The 22,900-nt window shown below is 42.0% G+C and overlaps 1 protein-coding gene across 4 annotated transcripts; it reads left to right on the forward strand.

The window, feature by feature from the left end:
* The first annotated feature begins 793 nt into the window (after positions 1–793).
* Positions 794–22,382, forward strand: si:ch211-216l23.2 (uncharacterized protein LOC565061 homolog). Of its 4 annotated transcripts, none has more exons than XM_063196848.1 (10): positions 794–888; positions 1,298–1,392; positions 1,949–2,038; positions 6,105–6,184; positions 6,756–6,891; positions 8,983–9,182; positions 12,933–13,232; positions 15,193–15,330; positions 18,015–18,263; positions 22,024–22,382. In XM_063196848.1, exons 2-10 carry the CDS (start codon positions 1,334–1,336, stop codon positions 22,056–22,058), a joined length of 1,287 nt encoding a protein of 428 aa, XP_063052918.1. In that variant the 5' UTR covers positions 794–888; positions 1,298–1,333; the 3' UTR covers positions 22,059–22,382. The 4 variants fall into 4 exon arrangements, with proteins under 4 accessions (XP_063052918.1, XP_063052919.1, XP_063052917.1 ...); XM_063196849.1 differs by lacking the exon at positions 794–888 and adding an exon at positions 906–1,017; XM_063196847.1 differs by lacking the exon at positions 794–888 and adding an exon at positions 1,028–1,128.
* The last annotated feature ends 518 nt before the right edge of the window (positions 22,383–22,900 follow it).

Below are 22,900 nucleotides of genomic sequence, written 5' to 3' on the forward strand. Positions count from 1 at the left end.
TCCCACCCTGACCTCCCAAACCTCCATCCATGGCTGAAGTGCCCTTAAGCAAGGCACCTAACCCCACATTGCTCCAGTGACTACAATACCCTGTAAAAGGCCTATCTGTAAGTTGCTTTGGATACAAAAAGTGTCAGTTAAGTGTAATGTAGTAATAATGTTATAACCTTCATCCATGACTGAAATGCCCTTGACCAAGGTGCCTATAGGCCTATCCCCACTCTGCTCCAGGGACAACCAATAGGGTACCCTGTAAATAGGTCTAACTGCAAGTCACTTTGAATAAAATCATCTGCTAAGTGTAGCCTAATGTAAATGGACAAATGTTTCCTCCAAAATATTGAATTCAGCCTGCAAGTAGCCAAAGCTCCCATCTAGCTCTAGGTTGAGGCTATACAGCAAATTTCCGTTCATCACTGGCACACTAAGGAGACCTGGGAAGACACAGGTGAGAGAAAATGTATTTAAGAGCCATGGAAAGTGACAGCTAGGCATACATGTAGGCATAAAGGCTTTAATGTAGGAAAAAATAGATAGGCCTGTTGTGTCCGCCTCTCGCTTTTATCTAGGCTACCGTTATTTAACCAACGAAGACAATCATATTGATAAAGACAGACGTCCTGGCCTGGGTATCCCCATAATTACCAGGCATGCGTTCTAATTAGTAGGCCTAAAACAAAAAGATGCACATGTTGCAGCCAGGGAAATTAGTCCCCTATTTCACACTCCCAAACGTCAGATGGCAGTATATCTTAAATCTGTGCCATGTTTATTCCACCAATAACAGTAGAATAAGTAAGCTAAGATCTCCATTTTTTATTCATGTACGAGCTGTGAAAGTTGACAGAAGCGGCTGTGACTATACTTGCCTTTTTTATAAGATAAGAGGTAATTGGCTACATTTACATGCCCTTGTTTGTGTGGCGAATTACACCGCGTGCTTGCAAAGAAAATGCTGTCGTCACCTCGTTAAGCGTCGAGCTGGTCCCGTTACCACAACATTTGTGGGAGTAGCCAGTAAGTCGCTGGTCCTCTAGCCTGAGTGTTGAGTGCATTTTCTAAGAAAAGTAATTCATTACCAGCTTCATTCATTTGGCGGTGAACGTTTTGAGCATGTGAAGGATACAGGTACACAGAGTCTGCAGCGGTGTCTTGGCTTGCTTCGAATCGTACTCGCTCAATTTGTGCAATCCCCAGACCTCTTGTTAGCACACCGGATGCTAAACCAAGGGCCTCTCATATGCGCAAGAATTGAATGCCACCGTGCGACCTTAACATCAGTTTTGTTCATTTGTAGGATAGAACTGTGAACGGAAGAAAGTTTTCCACACTAATGGCTTCCTGGGGGAAGGTGGCAGGAGGAAGGCGACCTCCACCAAGCCCCAACGGCGGGTGAGTAGGCTATGTGGGTAGAACTAACCATAAGCTTCTCTGTATCCCCATACCACCGGTAGTTCTACACATACTAGCCGTCCCAGACTCAACCTTCTGATCTGACTGAATTGATATGCAGTTAATGCAGGCCCCGTGGAATGGTTAATGGCAATATTAAGTTTCTGACTCACTGTTTGCCACTCATTGATTTGACCCTTCATTGTTCCTCACAGAAAATGAGCCAATGCCATTGAACCTCAGAGTGGAAAAAATGAACAGGTTTTGCTGGAGTAGCCTAGTCATAATAACTGTCACCCTTCATTTCCTCCGGGCTGTTCCTATGGATTGTGGTTAGATCACAATACCTGCCTTGCAGGTGTTGCTCATCATATAATTAACAGGAAATATGCACAGAGCTGCGGCACATGCATTCCTCATTTCCCCCCTTGACAACTGGCCAAACAAGTCAACAGAAGATATTGTAGTTTTTGTGCATGACGATATTCAGGAGACGCTGCACAACTGTGTACTGTCAGAGGATGCGCTAACCTTTGTTTTTGTCTGTCCCCTGCAGTAAAGTAAGTGGTGGCGTAGCCCGCTCCTACCGAAGAGCACCATACCCTCTAAGAGAGGACAGAGGCGAGGAGGCTGAAGATGGAGAAGGGTAATTTGTTACAGATGCGTGGAAGGGCTTTAGCTTCAGTTCATTTTGTAGAGCAGTGTTTCCCAATCTTTTTTTTTTCTTTTCTAACTCGTACTCTATATCTCTTCCTCTTCCAATGTGACTATATTCCACACAATTGCTACTGTATCATTACACTTTTTCAACATAACCCCTGTACCACTGTGCCACGTACCCCCTCTACCACTAGGGCTATCTGTGCTCACACCCCGCAGGGGTGGGGAACCTATCCCTATGTCTCATTCCACGCACTTGTGTCAGTGCACTGGCGGTTAGTGCATAGTGCACACAGTACACTGAGGTATACAGTGCATGGTGTTGTGGAAAATGTTGAGCACTATGCACTGTGCCCTCGCTGGAAGTGAAATAACGGTTGGCTACTGTTTACATTGCCCAGCGTCTCGTGCTTGTATTAACATCTCCTTCACCCCAAAGGACAACCATCACACATACAATACTTGGCTTGGCATTTTTTGTGTCTCAGCAACATTACTTACAGAATTAGGAGAATGTTGACCAAACTCTTCCTCTGAATTGAACGTCACGTTTCCTCTGTCATTATCAATATGGTGGTCGTTTAGTGCTTGCAGTGTCCATCATTCAAGCACTGCGTTTTCCACCATTGTCAGGGGATCATCCGGGCGCTTCCAGTGCACTGACTCAACCGAAATGTTCAGTGTGAGTGCCTTAGACACTGAAACAGTGCCCGAAGTGCTCAAGTGCGTGGATTGAGACACGGGGTATGTCTCAAGGGCCATTTACGGGTCGCCGACATATATTTCATGTGACGCTGCATGGCATAAAAATTGACATTTTGTAAAGGAATCTTAGAAATTACATTTGCAATGCAATTAAGTTATATTCCGGGGACCTAGAGAAGGTGGGCTCTGTTTCTAAGGTGGCTGCTTTCAATAAAGGCCTAAACTGCAAGTGGGTCATTTCACGTGAAATCAGACACTTTGGGACCCGACCGACCCGGATTTCAATCATACTTGGTGTGCCTTTTTAGTAGCAAGGTAGCACCCCAGAACTGCATTGGTTTGAATCTGACACTAATATTAAGGGAGAAACAGACTAGGAAAGGTTCACATGTGAGGGTAGGACACTATACATTCAGCCTTGAATATATCAGTCAGTGTTAGTCACAAAAAGATGCCTGTGGTGTTATTTGAAAGCTCTTTTCTGGCTCTACATATTACACAATCAGCTTGGAATACAACAACTCTCAGAATATGAATTATGATAAATTGAAAAATTAAAAATTGAATATCTAAAAAACTTATATTTTAAAATGGCCAGTTCCTTGTCCAAACGTAGCCGGCAATGTCATGAGCAGCACCTAAAATGCTGGTGTTCGGTTTGTTATTCATTTCAGAGAGAAGTTGACTCACAAATATGGCATCATACAGACCACTTACTAATAATATGGTAATACCATAGTAGCATCACATGACAAAACAAAAACAAAACAAAATGGTCAGTGTCCATGGTCCCAGGTTTCAGAAACTAAGGCAGATGTCCATTTATACACACCAAATGAAGATATGTGAATGTTTGAACATTCCTTCTCTGTGTACCTGTGCCAACTTCCCTTTACCGTACTTTAAAGAGATAATCAATGGCTACACTCTCATTTTGTACTCTACCAGTGCATTTGAAGCAGCAGCTGTGTCTTTTGTAGATAATGTATAAGTACGTCCCGTTGCAGTTACAGGTTCCACTACCAGAAGCACATCCTGATGATCCATGACAAGTCTATCTGGTCTGAAGGGAAAAGTGAAGGATGGAGATGGCCCATAAGGATGCAGGAAGTTCAGTTTCACCTCTCCAGTGCTCGGCATACATTCCTCAGCACATGCTAGCCACCAGTTGCCATCATATACAGCTACAATATACCCTTTGATGCTTGAAAATGTAACGCATTCCTTTACTGAGCTCACTCTTTCAACTCTGCCTTCTCTGAATGCTGAAAATGGCCTAACTTCCACTGTGTCCATTGACAATGGGCAGAAGCTGTGTAGTTTTTGAGTACCTGGAATAGTTCTTGCAGATTCAAACCTTTTCAACAGGTTCTCAGCTTCATGATGGTACATCTCTGTTGTGGCAAACTGGCAATGGATGTTCTTGACATTATCCTTGACAAATTCAAACAGTTGGTATGGCGTTACAATTTAATTGTCAATAGGACGTTGCAGACTTGCTCGTGCAGCAAGCCATTTAACTGTCCCTCCAACGCCATCACATGGACCTTTGCCATGTGATGTGGCAAAAAAGCGCCACTCTGCAGGTATGTGAAAATCTGCCTCGTGGTGGCACAAATTTGTTGTGTTTTCAAGGTTCTTATATTGTGCAGCCACAGCCATCAGAAAAAAATATAGGATCTTCTTTGGACGTTCTGTCATTGATGAAGTGTCACTGAGGAACTGAATTAGGAGCTTCTGAAACAGATGTACAGCAATTGTATCATGAATGTTGCAGTCTGAAACAATAACAACAAAACTGATTTTTTTCCCAGTTTCAACTGATCTTGGTAGTAGCATACACATGGATGGATTGTGGCACTGGTTGTTCCAGTGAAATGATTGAATAGCATCTTGAATTACAAAACTATAGTTTTAAAAACGTTCCTGGTTCAAGGGAGTCAGTCAAGGATAATGTCAGAGAAGGCAGAGTTGAAAGAGTGAGCTCAGTAAAGGAATGTGTTACATTTTCAAGCATCAAAGGGTATGTTGTAGCTGTATATGATGGCAACTGGTGGCTAGCATGTGCTGAGGAATGTATGCCGAGCACTGGAGAGGTGAAATTGAACTTCCTGCATCCTCATGGGCCATCTCCATCCTTAAATTTTCCCTTCAGACCAGATAGACTTGTCATGGATCATCAGGATGTGCTTCTGGTAGTGGAACCTGTAACTGCAACGGGACGTACTTATACATTATCTACAAAAGACACAGCTGTTGCTTCAAATGCACTGGTAGAGTACAAAATGAGAGTGTAGCCATTGATTATCTCTTTAAAGTACGGTAAAGGGAAGATGGCACAGGTACACAGAGAAGGAATGTTCAAACATTCACATATCATCATTTGGTGTGTATAAATGGACATCTGCCTTAGTTTCTGAAACCTGGGACCATGGACACTGACCGTTTTTGTTTTGTTTTTGTTTTGTCATGTGATGCTACTATGGTATTACCATATTATTAGTAAGTGGTCTGTATGACGCCATATTTGTGAGTCAAATTCTCTCTGAAATGAATAACAAACCGAACACCAGCATTTTAGGTGCTGCTCATGACATTGCCGGCTACGTTTGGACAAGGAACTAGCCATTTTAAAATATAGGTTTTTTAGATATTCAATTTTTAATTTTTCAATTTATCATAATTCATATTCTGAGAGTAGTTGTATTCCAAGGTGATTGTGTAATATGTAGAGCCAGAAAAGAGCTTTCAAACAACACCACAGGCATCTTTTTGTGACTAACACGGACTGATATATTCAAGGCTGAATGTATAGTGTCCTACCCTCACATGTGAACCTTTCCTAGTCTGTTTCTCCCTTAATATTAGTGTCAGATTCAAACCAATGCAGTTCTGGGGTGCTACCTTGCTACTGAAAAGGCACACCAAGTATGATCGAAATCCGGGTCGGTCGGGTCCCAAAGTGTCTGATTTCACGTGAAATGACCCAGGGGGGAATCCTGGTTTGTGTTCATAGTACGGCCCTCGAAGGACTTTTACGGCCCTTGGAGAAATTTAAAGTGGCCCCTCGAATGAAAAAGGTTCCCCAACCCTGCTCTAGTGGTACACGTCGCCGTGGTTGGGAACCACTGCTTTATAGTGCTGTTTTTGATTCCACTAAGGTGGTTTTCTTGGGCAGAATTTCGTCTGACCAGTCAGTAGGCTATTGCTTTGGATAAAAGCGTCTGCTATAAGTAAAGTTGTTTGTTGGTTTGGATAAAAGCGTCTGCTAGACGTAACATAATGTCAAGTTGTTTGTACTTGCTGGCTAATACAGTAGGTTATTATTCTACTTATTTCTGCCACAGCTTTGAACAGCAGTATGATGAGGGGAACACTGAGGAAGACTACTCGACGGAGACTGACTACGAGGGCTATGAACAGACTGGTAAGACACTTGACTTGCATTTAGGGATGGCGAAAATGTAAAAAAAAAAAAATCTTACCCGACTACCAAGCCTCATTAAACGAGTTGAAGCATATCAGCTGTTTTTTGCATTGGGAAGAAAACCGATCACTTGAGCAAAATTGCATCAATCAGCTTGTGCTCTTCAGAAAGTTTCATAATGCCACTTTAGCTGTGCTATATGTTTGTGGTTTGCACCACCTGACTGCTATTGAAAAAGCCAGTGACTCAGACAATATAAGCTACAGTTCAGGAAATGCAGTACGCCCTGAAATTACATTGTCTCTGAAGATTGAGGGTTCGTGTCCCTTTGTGGTCGCAAGATGTTTGTGGGCAGCTGTGGCGTAATGATTAAGGAGATGGGTTTTAGATCAGAGGGTTGCAGGTTCGAATCCCAGCCTATCACTCCCTACTGGTATGTATGTCATGGCTAAGGTGCCTTGCTCACCGTACCAGGGACTGTAACCCATACCCTGTAAATAACTACAAGTCCCTTTGGATAAAAAAAGCTTCAGCTAAGTGTAGTGTAATGTTATGTCTCTGTGTGATGCAGCAGCCCCTGAGCCCAAGAGGTACCATCCTGGAGAGAAGCGCCATGCCATCTACAGGTGGTTCTACAAGGTCCTGGAGGGCTGTGCGGCCAAGAAGCCTGCAGACTGTGTGGTGCTAGCAGTGAACACTCAGACTCCGTAAGTGTCCCGTCTGCTCTGTGCCCACCATGTATGGGTGGAAGAAGATTTGGGATGCAGAAATATTGCATTTCGAGTAGAGTATCATTTATTGATCCTGAGGGAAATGAAGGTGTACAGTAGCATACCTGCATACATAACAACTGAATAAACAAGACACTACCCACATCATTGCACATATTTTAACATAGATCACACGCTTGCTATCTACGAATGTTGAGTACATTTGCGTTGGTGGTGCGAGAGTGAGTATTAGTGCGTTTATGGTAATTGATTGCATGACTGTGTTGATTTTAATGTTGAGGAAATTCCCTATGCATGCTGTGATGTCCTGATAACTGTTCTTCTTTTGCAGCATTTTCTTGATCGAGTTTTTAAACAATCCACAAAGAAGCTATCAAAAAAGATGATATTGCAATTTCAATTAAGCTGAAAATGCATCTTGCAAATGCATTTAGCCATTTTGACAAAAACAGTACACAGCAAGCACATATTAAAAATTGTTTTAAAAAAAAAGAAAACAAATCACAATGGTCATTCACAAAGATCACAGATTTTGAGTCACAACAACATTTCCTGTTAAGATTTTTTCCCACATTTTACCTCTACTAAATCTGCTCAAAGATACAAAAAAATCCAAATCATACAGCCATAGCTTTCAAGTTCAAACATGCTCGTGTACACACACCATGTTGACCAATATTATTACATTATCACATGTCCTGATGGTATGTAGCCATTGACAGCAAAAGTTATGATGTTTTTTGCCAGAGTACTTTCATTTCATTAACACATCAGAACAATTTAATGCCTATGTTCCCAAAATGTATGTTTCAACAAATACACAAATGCATCAGTCACACACGCACAAGTGAATATCTGAATGACATGGGATATGATGTCTTGTTCACTCTGTCAACGTTACACTTAACCACATGGCACAAAACAATGGCACTTATTCAGCTTCTTCAAAATAGGCTGATAATGCACAAAAGCACTTTTTTATTCCATCAGCACATATTAATTGATTTATAAAAGCACGATATCCATTACATCCATATTAAATGTCTTCCTTAAAGTGGCTTCACACAAAGGTTAATCATTTTATTGTAAATGGCCATTCCAAAAGTAATTTTCAGTGCATTTACCTCTTTCCTCCAATGCGTACAATAATACCTTGTGATTTTGGATCGGCTGGATACGAGTTAGATTGGACTAACATTTCTAGTTTGTGTGATTTGCACTTGGAGCTCTGTACCTTCACTGTCATCTAAAAACATAAGACTGGGGTGCATTTCTCGAAACCATAGTTGCTAACTTCATTAGCTACTTTGTTTGCAATGCAATTTCCCATTGTCAACTACCCAAGTAGCTAACTGGCTAACAACGGCGCTTTCGGGAAACACATCACGTCATTGTCTTGTTAAAATTTGTATTCAACTTTAAAAACAAATTGGGTTGGCACCTCCCACGTCGTGACGGCCATCAATAGAGAAAGTCGAACGCACCTACACACACATGTGCAGCCATTTTTAATTGTACCGAACCTCCTAAGCTTAATTTAGGGGCATGCGACTCTTTGCTTTTGAATCTTCATCACTTGGAAAGTGAGCTCCGACTGCAAATTACTGAATTAGTCTGATACATATTATCACAAAGGCCTGCAGGGCACGCAGCATAATGGAGATTAAACATTTAACATAATATACACACATTAAAATTCACACAAACCATACACACAGCATACAGCTTAAATGTAAAAATGTAGCACCATTTTTCTTTTCAATGGGAAATGTGACTTTATTAAGCTCTTTTGGATAGAGATTTTATATTCGTATATTAATTATAGATAGACACAAGTTATTCCCTGTCTGAAATATTTACAAAACTGTCCAACAAACTTCTTACGCTCTCTCTGTCTATCTGTCTCTCTCTCTCTCTCTCTCTCTCTCTCTCTCTCTCTCTCTCCTAAAATTAAAAGCAAAGACCCCACCACCACTACCGTGCCTGCAGAACCACTTTCACCCAGCTCCTGCCTGTGGCGTAGGCAGGCAGGCAAATAACCAGCTTCTTGTTGTTCTTCTTCCAAAGGGACTATGCAAAATCGCTAGCTCTGAGCTTGCAGGAGCGCGGCCTCTCTGTGGAAATGCTTTGCCTGCAATCGGAGGCGGGGCTGACGCGGGCGCTGCAGGACATCCGCTCGGACGGCTGCCCCTTATGTATACTCATCGAGCAGACTAACGTAACACTGTCCTCGTGCACAGTTATCGTATTTTCAGAGTCCCTCAAAAGTAAGTCCCCCAGACCCCACTCCCCCACCCCAAAACACAACCCCCCCCACTCCCCACTCTTTTCCTCCAAAATCAGACTTAAAACTATTAAGTTAAGGGTGTTTGTGTTCGAAAGAATCCAAATTCCTTCAGTGGTGGGCACTGATACTCATTTTTGCAACCACTTTGGTATAAATTTTAATGATGGTCATTTAAAAAAAAAGTTTACTTCAAGAATTTTTGCTGACCATTCTCAAATTGAATCCGTTTCATAAATACACACAGTACTACCAATTTCAAATTAGTCATTATGACTTGAAAATGGGATATTTCCTTTTGAATTTCCAGTCATATAGTACACATTTGGCTGTAGAACGTACTCTGGTCAGACAAATAAAGATGTAGTATTTACTTACTAAATATTAATGAAAAAAGATCAAATTTTTGATTGGGCAGCAAAGGATTTCGGAAGTAAACTACTAAAACTACAAACTTGACATTTTTAAGGTTCAAAATAAAATCTCTGCAAATATTTTATGGAATCTGAAAAGGTAAAAATTTGATGCACTCCACTTGTAGTTTGTGTTTCTGAACGTTTCTAATGGCAGTGTAGCGATTTTCATTATCAAGTTTGAGCATCACGTCTAAAAAAAGGACTGTCATTTCTGTAGCTTTTCATTTAGTCTAAATTGATCATAAATATTTGCATTAAAATTTTTGTTACACCGACCTGACAATACTCCTCATATGAACAAACTTAAACAAAACTGCAATGACACATGCAAAATCCGACACACATACATTCCATCAGTTTGATTTACTTTTTCAATTTATTAAGCTATGTAACATTCACTTTATTAATCGATACTTCTCACAAGATTTGCATCAAAACTGTCAAAATTAAATTCTGCACATATGTGTTCAATCTCTTTTGAATATGCATTTTTTTAAGAAGCAATCAACTATATAATATACAGTGCACTTCAAATAGTTTTCAATACATTTGCATTGTAACAGTCCAAGAGGAATTCTGCACAAATTCTTTCAGTTTTGAATATTTTTTCCCCTCAATTCAAGCAAGTATGTACACTCAAACTAAAGTTTAGTCAATTCTATCCAAATCAATTCATCCTGCTACATTTTACATCAAAACAGGCAAAATTAAATTGAATTCTGCACAAATGCGATCCAACAATTTCTTAATTCAACCAATTCTTCCTGTTACATTTTGCATCAAAACAGGAAAATGAAATCGAATTCCGCACAAATGCTATCCAACAACTTTTCAATTCAATCAACTACCGGTACAAACATACACTTAAAACTTTTTTTCAATAAATTCTCACATTTAAGTCAAAATTAAGTAGAATTGCCCGTTTAATAGATCAATAGTTAAACACGCATACAAGATGCTGTAGACCGCATGCTGTAGACAGTCTGATCATCTTTGATGGGTGTTAACATTAATCAGGATGATGCAAATCAACTCTAAATGGACATCAACAAAACAAAGATGAGAGAACCCTTGTAAAAAATGTCAATGCTAAACCACTCGAATTACACCAGATTACACAGCCCCAAGATTTATAGCACAGGTTTCAGTGTAAAATTTTAGAATCATGTGTGATTGCATAACGTCAAATGAATAATACACACGTCAACGCAAGTCAGGTGTCATGTTTTCAAAAATAAGAGAAAATAAAGCTACTCAAAATACTGTATTCTGTTTACAAAGCGTTGTTAGGGATTTAAAAATTACCAAAAAAAATCTGTGCCCACCACTATTTAATCTTGTATAGAGAGAAAGTAAAATCTGTTTTTTTAGTCATATATTTTTTGAAAGAATTAGTAGTCAGTGTTTTTTTTTCATAACGGTAGTACCATCACATGACCTAGTGTTGTCAGAATTACATGTTTCAAAGGTAAACTGTAATGTAATATGTAAGTAATGCACACTCACTCACCTTTTCACCATTTTCATCTTTCTCTATGGTTACACCTCAGACTAAGTCAAAATCAATCTGAATTTCTGCACATTCATTGCCATTGCATCCGTGTCAGTCTCACAACTTAAAAGTGCACGAAGATATATTTGTAGTAGTTTCTTTCCAGAATTCTTGCTGCTCATTTACAAATGTTACCTTTGCCACGAATACTTACCACCACCATCAAAATCAAAGTATCCATTATGACTGGTGAAATTGAGCTTTTCATACATTAAAAGGGGGATCATCTCCAAGTCTGCCATTTTGAATTTTACTCCACCTTGGCCATACTAGTAAATATTATTTTATTTACTCGTAAATATTCATGAGATCAACTTTTGGAATAGGCAGCACGGTTTCAATGAGCATCATAGTTGCAATACCTCCCATGGCCACCATCCTCCACAGTGCACCTTTTTAAGTATAGACTGTCGGCTATTGAAAATTGTTCAAATTGATTGATTGGATGTCTTCGTCTGAGGTGTGTCTATATGGATGGAGAGTTAACAGAATGATCATCTCTTAAACCTGTCCCTGCATTTAAAGTAAACCATAAAGCTGATTATTATTGATAAAGTATTGACATAACTGAATGTTACTAGGCACACATGGACTTATTACTAGTTGTGTTTAATAGCAATGTTTTTCTTGCAGCTTAAAATGTGCTTCCAAGTCCAAACATGCCCTTCCACCCTTGGCATTCTATCCCATTCAATCATCCGTGCCTTTTAAAATGCATCTCCCCATTCGATAAAAGAGCTGGCCACACATGTACAAATACTACACTGCCACACCTGCCATAATCAAATGCCCAGATTATGAATGTCTTAGACATAGATTTAAACTATACATTTCTTAGGTTCATTTGAACTATCAACTAGGAATGGACCAGTTATGGATATGACAGCCAGTGATACCAACGCGAAATGGGCAACTCCACTCTACTAAATCGAGTGCTTCTGCCTCCTTGAAACAAAACCGACCACCACAGACTGATCGCATTCACAGCCATTTGGAAGACAAAAAACTTGATGCGTTTCAGCCGCTCTTTGTTGGACAGTGATGTACCGGTAATCAGTGAACTTGAAAAAGGCTGCAGATGTACCGTACTCAAGGTGCATCACTCACCTTTTGGTTTTGGATTTTGAGATTGTTACACTTGCGGTCATATTGTCATGTGTGGTGAGTAAAGAATGGTAATGACTCGAGGGACCTCACGTAGAAGACGGAGTCGTTTTTGTTGCGGGTAAGGTTTGTAAGGATTGTTGCAACAGTATGAGGCGCACCCCAACATGCCCGGCCATGCCATTCAGCAGTGATTCTGACTGTTGTCTCCTTCTCTTGTGATCTCCCCTCCCTGTTCTACCCTGCCCTCCTATCCACTCTGATCTCCACTCCCTTTGGCCCCTTCCCAACTACTTTCCTCCACCTTCATCTCCACTCCCATTGGTCCCTTCCCAACTACTCTCCTCCACCCTCATCTCCTGTCCCTTTGCCCCCTTTCCAACTACTCTCCTCCACCCTCATCTCCGCTCTCCCTCTCCCTGTGGTCCCATCCCAACTATTCTCCTCCACTCTGATCTCCACTCCTTGTGGCTCCTTCCCAACTACTCTCCTCCAACCTCATCTACTCTCCCTGCTATGATTCATCTCCCCACCTGCTCTCCTTTGCCCACATCTCGCTTGCCTTCACGCCCTCCCCCCTCACTACTCCCATTCCTCTCCTCATCCTCTTCCCCCTTCCTCCATCCCCCATCCCCACTGTCGACCCCTCACCATCCTCCAGTCCACCGCAACATGCCGCGTGAGCAGGCGCTGGACTTTGTGCTGGTGGAGTTCGGGCGTGTGCGTGGGCATGCCGCATTAGCGGCGTTGGCCCACAGTACCCGCCAGGAGCCCGCGGAGGTGTCGTCGCGGGCGGCCGAGCTCACGGACGACTTCCTGGCGCGGGAGAAGCTGGAGCGCCACCCGGTGCCCGAGGACACGCGCCACCTGCTGCTACTGCTGGCCGAGGGGGCGCACCTGTACCCTGAGGAGGTCGACACGCTCACGCACTTCCTGCACGAGCGGCAGGAACACTTGGAAGGTCAGGAACACACACACACACACACACACACACACACACACACACACACACACACACACACACACACACACACACACACACACACACACACACATATGGCTAGGGGTGTGAGGACAGAGGAGGCACACCTCTAAGACAAGCAAGAGGGTACAAGATCCAAATATTCTGGAAAAGGTATTCGACATCTTGGTAAATCTTAGGGGCTACACACTTTTCCATATACCAGTCCTCTTATTGTTGGAGCATTCAAAGTTCATGGATAAACAAAACATCTATGTCTCCATATGTGCACACACGCACATACACACAGTTAGGGGTCACTTTGAGAATAAAGGGGTCCCACCTGTACTCCGAGGAGCCCTACACGTTCCTACATGGGCAACAGGATCATCTGCAAGTTCACCCATCCATATCAGTAAGGGTCCAGGCCGGCATCAATATCAGTACACTGCTGGTATTGCTCTGTACCACAACGTGTGGCAGATAGACACACACAGACACAGACACAGACACAGACACAGACACAGACACACACAGAGACACAGACACACACAGAGACAGAGACAGAGACAGAGACAGAGACACACACAGAGATACAGACAAAGACACAGACACAGACACACACACACAGAGACACAGACACACACAGAGAGACACACAGAGACACACACACACAGAGACACACACACAGAGACACACACACAGAGACACACACACACACACAGAGACACACACACACACAGAGACACACACACACACAGAGACACACACACACAGAGACACACACACACACAGAGACACACACACACACAGAGACACACACACACACAGAGACACACACACACACACACACACACAGAGACACACACACAGAGACACACACACAGAGACACACACACAGAGACACACACAGAGACACACACAGAGACACACACAGAGACACACACAGAGACACACACAGAGACACACACACACAGAGACACACACACAGACACACACACAGACACACACACAGACACACACACAGACACACACACAGACACACACACAGACACACAAGCTCAGGACTCAGGTGGCTGAGGGTTGCGGGGGCACCAGATGCTCTGGGATGGCCACATGCAGCTCAAGTTTTTCTTTTCTTCTCGTCTTTCTCAAGAGAGAGCTTTGTCATGTGTGTATGTGTATTTTTCCTGGTGTTTGAACTGCTTCATTTCTTGTGGAGTACATGACAGTACATGACATGAGGGCTTTCTCAGGAGGGATCTTGATTTTTAGGATACATGCCCCTTTAATTTCTTACAAGTTCACAAAGTGCATGTTTGTTTGCAATATACTTAACATTCTGTATGCATTGCATACACCCACACCCATTGTGCTAGGAAGCCCTGTGGATGTCTTTGCATAAATTAGAAGAAATTTCATTGTTGATACTGTTACTGAAGTAATTCCGTGGAAGAAACAATAATGCAAAGATTATAGAATCATATGTGGAACAATGGTCTTTTTAAGTAAGTTTATTTCTTTTTATTGTTGAAAAATAGAGAAAAATGAAGTTTAAAAACAATTGAATCAGCAAAGGTCGTGCAGCAGTGCAGTTCGGTGACCAACATGTAAGAATTTAGTATGACCACTAGGGGGCAGCACAACCTAATTCTTTCCTGAAATGTCATCAGCAGTGCTTTTTTTATTTGCATGCAAGTAACTCTATCAGACATTGTTTGTCACATATAAACACTCAGAAAAGCTAAATGGTTTCAGACCATCTGTTGAAGTTTTTGGTTTCTTGTATCACTGTTTTTATACAATTGAACTAATTTGTTTTCACTTCTCTTGGTTTTGTCTTTTAAATTACAAATGTTGATTTTATTATTCCCCCTTCTTATGTTACGTCTGGAACACCACTATCAACATCAACACCATTCTAATGTGTCTTTTGTCTCTTGCTGTTCTTGATCTCCAGCCTCCAGTGCCTCTGGGGAGGGTGAGCCCCAAAGACGGGGTCTGCCGCCAGGCATGGGCCCCCCTCCTCCTCTCCTGCCCACGCCAGCCGTCCCCGGAGCCCCCACCAGGGACAGACCAGGCCCCCCTCCGCCTTCAGGTATGGGTCTTAGCATTGTTTAACAAAGAAAAAAAACGTGCGCATCCGTCACAAAATGTTTTGGTTGCAGGACTGGCCAAAGTCACATGAAAATTTTAAATAAATTCCGCACACCAAGCTCCCATTTCTCTTTAATCTTCAATTTAATGTAGTGACATTTCTTGCAGCTTGTCTGATGATCACTTTATATTCAGCTTTCATGGGCCTTAGCATTACCTAAAAAGAAGAGAATGCATTTCCGCACAACAGTGGAACCGGTGCTGGACAATACAAGAAAGTATTAGGAAATAATAAGTGTCCACAACACTGTGCAATGCACCCGAATTTTGGTCTACCATATTGAGAGTCTTTGTCAGAACGTTGTAAGATTTTGTCACGCATACAGTACATGTGAACAACACTGGATTTTTTAAGTGCAAGCTAGGGGGAGACGAAGCTGCTCTTAATGAAAACCGCCAGAAGAGAAACAGTTGAGAACATTTCAGTCTTGCTTATTGGGTCCTTCAAATAAAAGTCAAGTATGGCAGGTAGGGTGCATCATCGCCCCCTATGAAAAAATATGGCCTTGGCCCTATAGTAAAATGTTCTACACCCAGTAAAAACACACTGTGTAAAATATTTTGAAATTTGGATGAAGTCTACCGGGGCCACCAGCCCCATGAAAATAGAAAATAATGGTGATAGTCAAAATCTTGGAATAGAAACAGGGCTGGACTGGCCATCTGGCATAGCGGGCATTTCCCGGTGGGCCCTGCACCCTCGTGGGCCCCCATTTTTTATTTTTTTTACATTACTGAAAATAGGGGCCCGCGAGGGTGCAGGACCCACCGGTGAGTCAGTTCTCTGCCACTAATAATAATGAGGGGGCCCCTTAAATCCAAAAGTGCCGGGGCCCTATTTATCCCCCAGACCAGCCCTGAATGGAAATGGACATTTTGGTGCATTAAGCTACCCAATAAAGTAAATATATAAAAGTGTATAATGTAAAATATGTTGAAATTTAGATGAATTCTACTGGGTCCACCAGGCCCATGAAAATACAAAACAATGGCGATAGTGATGGGCAACCTGGATTCCAAAGCTGAGGTCCAGTGCCACATATTCCACATATAGCCAATATAATGAACCAGCTGATCCACTGCTAGTGTCAAGCAAGAGATTGCGAAGCTGTATGACTTTTGTGTGTTTCACCTGTGGACCTACAGGATTGTTCAGGTAGCTGTTAATCCCTGGTGGAACATCTGTACTAAAGCTGTGAATGCTCCTCGGAATGACTTGTGTTTTTTCAAGAAATCCCTGAAGTAGTTCAATAGAGCACAGTCAATTCAACTGTATGTGATGTTGGAAAGAGTGGTTTCCTAAAACCTGTACTTAAGTGACTTCTAGGTATGTCATGGGTATCACCAGGTCCAGAGTTCATTGCCAAGGGCCTCTCAGATAAGTTATGGTACTCATCTGATGGAGTAAAGTGAAATACTACCACATAGGCGATGGGATAAAGAGGTAATGGCACTCTTTGATACAGTTGTATTGACTGCCTTGTAGTCTAGTCATTCCAAGGAGCATTCACAGCTTTAGTACATGTGCTCTTCCATGAATTGTAGGCCCACTGGTGAAACACACATATAACAGTCATACAGCTTTGCAATCTCTTGCTTGATACTAGCAATGGTCCAAGGCAGCAAGGAATTGATATTGTGTTGCAAAACAGCAATTTTGCCTGAATATTGCAGTTTGACCATCAGTCTGTCCAGAGACTGAAGTCTGTGTAAGTGGATCGACTGAATACACACCCTGCTTAGATATTCCTTCTGTTTGTGCTCCCAATACAGGTGATTTCACTAATTACCTCATCAACCTGGCTTAATTGGTAATTAGGATCAGCTGGTTCATTATATTGGTTGGCACAGGGTTTGTCCACCTCTGTTTTAAGACAATGGAGAACCTGGATTCAAAAGCTACAATCCAGTGCCACAGATTTCAAATTACCTGGTTTTACCTGTCCAATTGCCCTAATTGGAAAGGTAAAACTAGGTATGTCACTTGGAATATGTGGCACTGGACTTCAGCTTTGGAATCCAGGTTGCCCATCACTATCACCATTATTTTGTATTTTCATGGGCCTAGTAGACCCAGTAGAATTAATCTAAATTTCAACATATTTTACACAGAGTGATTTTACTGTGCATAGAGCATTTTTTTATCACACAGCTGAGGCAATATGTTTTTATTGGGTAGCTTTATGCAGCGAAATGTCCATTTCTATTCCAAGATTCTGACTAGCACCATTATTTTCTATTTTCCTGGGGCTGGTGGCCCCGGTAGACTTCATCCAAATTTCAAAATATTTTACACAGTGTGTTTTTTCTGGGTGTAGAACATTTTTACTATAGGGCCAAGGCAATATCTTTTCATAGGGGGCGTTTGATGCACCCTAATGGCAGGTAGCAGGCTTCACTCTGGTTTCTTGATTAATTTTGAGGGTGCTGACCCACATGGAGCACTCAAAATCAAACAGAAAGGGGCACAAAAGGGGCAACAGACTGTGCACAAAAATAAAAATAAAACCGTTTTATGCAAGGTGCGCCTTTCTCTTTGGTCCTTCAAATAAAAGACGTGCATTGGGTTATTATTCCTCTTCGTCCTCATGGTGTTGTGTCTGTCTCTTTTGTTGTCTTGCCCAGGAACATACCCCAAGAGCAAGCCACCCCCTCTGCTGTCGATGGACAGCACGCCGCCAATGCCCCCCCACCGGCCCCCAGGTCCGCACGGTCCTCCCCCGCGGGGCCCCATGAGAGGCCACCCTCCCCGAGGGCCCATGGGACACAGAGGCCCCCGGGGCCCCCCTCCCCAAAACGGGCCCCCACACGGCCCTCGTGCACCCCCACCCTCACTCATCGCTCACCACCCGCCCGGCCTACTGCCCCTGCCAGGTAAGCGAGATCTGGTGGCCACAGGGTACAACCCATTGTCTCCAGCACTCCATTATGGTACCACGCACTAGGGATGGTACGGTTTACGTCGCAAACCGAAACCGTACGGTCTGCATGCCACGGAACGGGGTAGTGCGCAACAGCACGGTGCGCACGGTTTCCAAAAAAAAAGAAAGAGAGTGACCACTGGCGAACGACGCAATTAAAATCCTACTACTTTTACAAGCATACAACACAAAGATTACGTGGGATATTGGGTGTGGAAAGACTGATTTCTATCAGCCAACTGAAATGCATAATGTAACAGCATGCACCACCAGCTGACTAGGCTACAGCAGCCTGCGCAAGTGCAGGTCGGTCAGCAGCGTCTCTCCCCCCTCTCTCTCCACTTTAGCGCAAGTGACTGCCCCCAGCCTTTATTCTGACCAATTTAAATTAAATGAACATGAATTTACAAAAAATGACACATTAGCAGAAGAAAGTAGACTATGACTTACGTTACAGTAGCCTAGTGTAGGCTATATCCACGTGGCATTGAATGGGGATTCCGGACGGCAAAATGCGAGATAATTGAACATATCCATCAGATTCACTGCGCTGTCCTTAACTGGAATCAACTGTTAGGCCTAAATATATGTAGCCAGCTAAACTCTGATGGAATGAAGGGGACTTTGTGCTGTTGCCGAGTTGACATTGATGTTTAACACTATAACCAAAATAAAATTTGACTGTTTAACAGGCTCAGCTTCACAGGAGTTTTTGAAACATTCTTGTGCATACACTTCTAAAAAAACGATCTTTTAAAATTATTTGTTACCTTAACTCTCACATTTTAACATAACTTAACCCTATCACTTGTTCACTTAAAATTGAATTTGACTTCTGATTTTACTTCTATGCTTCTCACGGCCGGCAGTTTCATTATAGGAAGTAACTGATTCATCCTAAGCGCAAATCTCGCAGAAAGCGGTATCAAAATAAAAGTCCAATTCGTTCTCAGTGTGTCATTAACCAAAATAGTCATACTGCACTGACCTAATGGTCCCATTGCCTACAGGAGTGTAGCTGTTTTATTTTTACACGTCAAATGTGTTATAGTATGTAATATTTGAATATTTGTCAACTTAAAAGTTAGGACTTAGTTTTCCCTTTTTGTGAAATAAATGGAAGCATGTTAAAAACATTGATATCTTTCCTCTTTCAGTAACTTCACTTTGTTACAGGTTAAATGAAGTCAAATTCAACATGCCCATGATAAGCTTACATTTTCATTCTAATTTTTATATTATACATTTCCAGTGCATAATGAATTTTATTTGTTAAAAAAAAAAAAAAAACAGAACCGTACAAAACCGAAAACCGTGACCTTGAAACCGTGATATGGACCGAATCGTGACTTTTGTGAACCGTACCACCCCTACCACGCACTGATTATGGCTTGAGAGCCGAAACGCGTTTGCTTGTGGACATGGTGGTTATGTAAGGGTTAACGTTCGGCGAGAAGGTCGCTACCGTGGAATAGCAGCACGACAGAGAGAATCTTTAGACCCCGACGCGGAGCGGAGAAGTGTTCTCTCTGAAGTGCTGCTATTCCACAAAGCGACCGACTCGCCGAAAGTTAACCCGCTTATTATATGGATATACTTAAATAATTCACACATGGCGGGGACATTTCTTTAGGCCTATTTAATGTTAAGATTGTTGCTGCGCAAAACAAAACAGTGCCGTTGTGGAACACCGCTAGGCAACAGCTAGGTAGCCAGGACAACAGGTGTTGTCCATCACAGCAGCTGATTAGAGTCTTGTTGAAAAGTCGCTTTAGCAGTGAAAAGTCTTGTTGCCATTGACAGCGGTCTGTTATAGACCAACCCGTCCGTTATCGAAAAATAACAGACGTGCGAACGTTGGGGAGCCCCGTTGAAATGAATGGAGCATTCGACCGATGACGTCACACCATATAATAATTATAAATAATGAGACGCACTGTAGCTTGTGAGTGCGGATTTTTCTTCTTAAAGTTGATACCTTTTATCGCGCACCCAAAGTCATTAATTTTTCCAAGAAGTTGAGCGCGTCCTCTGACAAACTTGTACACTCCATTATCCAAACTCCTGTCCTTGTCCATGTGCTTGTGGCCTCTACTACGGTAGATGATGTCACAAGATGTCACAGACGATGGAAGTTTAATTCAATATCTCGCACAAGCATAATTCAAAGGACATTTTCCTATGAATGAGGAAATGTCCCCCTAAAGTTATTGTGGCTAGGCTGACAGCGGGGAATTTTTTTCCATGGAGATGGGTGTGTCTGTGAAAGGTGAGTCCACAAGGGCAAGTGGAGGACGGGAGCAGTGCTAATTTCGTCAACCAGGACTATGACGAAAACATTTCGTCAATGCCCCTTTTTGATTTTCGTCATTTAGACTAAGACTGAGACTAAATTGGAAGGTAATGACTAAATATGACGAAGACTAAAATTGATTTTTATCATTGTGACTAAGACTAAGACAAAACTGTGGAACGAGCTCCCTATTCACATCCGCCTAGCTCCCTCCTTAGCTGCTTTTAAAACAGATCTTAAGACCCATTTTTATGGCCAATTTTTTATTTCCCCTTGATCCTATTCTTGTCTTTTAAATCTAGTCTGGGCCCTATTGACTTACTGATTTGTTTATTTATTTATTGTTTTAACTCACCTTTTTTTACCTTCTTATTTATTGACATTCTTGTGTGATCTTCATTCGTTTATTTAGATAGGTCTATTTGTTCTTATTGATACTGACTTCAGTATATTTTTCAGTTAGTCCACTAATGCCTGTGTTTTTATTTGTGTGTGTTTTATGGATGTCTCCATGCCTTTTGTCAATTGTTGCTTTATGTTGTTTCAAGTCTTTTTACTTAGGCCCTTCTGTTAGCACTTTGGTCAGCTGCTTTTGTTGTGTTAAGTGCATTACAAATAAACTTTGACTTGACTTGACTTTGACTAAGACTAAATAATAAAAAAATCTGATGAAATTAACACTGGAGGGGAGTTTGGATAATGGAATGGACACACTGTGTGTGTGAGGTAAATTTGGAGTTCAAGTTGTTGACCTTTTCTTCTCAGAGCTGATCTGGGGTGAATTTCTCAAAACCAAAGTTGCTTACTACATTAGCTACTTTGTTGTTTTCAATGCATTTTCCCAGTGGCAACTGCCGAAGTTGCTAACAGGCTAACAACTTCTCTTTTGAGAAACTCACCCCAGTGTAGGGCAGAGGAGGTTCCCAAAGCTTTTCTGCAGGGTCCTCCTTTTTGCACCTACGAATAATTGTTGCGACGTTAATATAAAAAACGACATCTTGACTGCCTCAGATTTTCTTGCCTGAAATCTTGGTGTGATGGACTCTCTAATGGGCTCTGTGCGTCACTGTGTGCGTGCGTGCGTGTCTGTGGATATGTGGCCTGAATAAACTCGCTCTGCTTGAGACACTGCATTGAATTCAACCACCCTGATATTCGCTTGAGAAAGTGTTGAGATGTGTTAGTGTCTATAAGTAAACTACAGGCTACCGTAGTAAATTGTACTGGTAACTAAGGATAAAAAAACATTTGTTGTGACGAGAACTTCGAGAATGTTCATATAGCAGACATTAGTTGAATTGGTGTGCTGATGGCCCGTATCTCCAAAAAAGAAAAAAAACCCTTCTTGTTAGCTGCCATCCCTGCTGAGCAAAGGAATCCACTGTATGTGTTATACTAAGTGTGTGTGTTTAATTTTCAGGTCCTCCACCGCGTCCCCCAATGCCACGACACTAAGGAGACACACACACGCACACGATTTCTTTTATTTGGATCAAAGTGACAAGAAAAAAGATCCACACACACACACACTCACCTGCTCTCCCACCTCGACCCCCGTTCTGTCCCTGGGACTGAGCTCCTGCTGAGGGTGCCCTGGCCAAGAACAAGCAATCTCAATCTGGAAGACGTTTTTGGTTTTATTTTGTCTTTTTTGTGTGTGTTTACAGTGTTAAATTGCAATGTCTTTTGTATATTTTGTTTGTTCGTCAAGATTCTATCCAGGTGATTTGTGATGCAGATTTGAAATTTTGTTTTTAAATAAAAAAAAGTTTCTGTTTAAAGAAATGTGATATTTTTTGATGTTGAAAATTGTTGATTTCAAACCCTCAGACATATCAGGAATAGGATCAGTGACATGTTCACCAGTTTATTACTTAAAACATCTCCTCAGGTTGTATGGGGCTCAGTGGTACCCTACCCTCTATCGGAGAGTTGTGACACCCGGGGTTCCGGAAAACTTGCCACTTGTTCCAGGTTGGATTGAAACAGTGCCCAGAAGCTGCCTTCTGTTCGTAGCCCATCACAGAACTACCACATAACAAGCCAGAATTAATTAACTACTTTAATTTATTAAATTCACTGACATTACGTAACACTGCGGTGTAAGACCTATTTTAAGGTTTAGGCTAGTACACCCTGGAAGCCACTGTCTGGTACTGATGGAGCACTGGTTGTGTAAAAAAAATGGAACATGACAGTTTGCCTGACTCTCCCTATACTTACATCCCTGTGGAGTTGATGTAAGTAAATTTTATTCATAGCACATTTAAAAATAGTGTGAACTGACTTAAGTACTG

Source organism: Engraulis encrasicolus, chromosome 4 (assembly GCF_034702125.1).
Source record: "Engraulis encrasicolus isolate BLACKSEA-1 chromosome 4, IST_EnEncr_1.0, whole genome shotgun sequence".
NCBI lineage: Eukaryota > Metazoa > Chordata > Actinopteri > Clupeiformes > Engraulidae > Engraulis > Engraulis encrasicolus.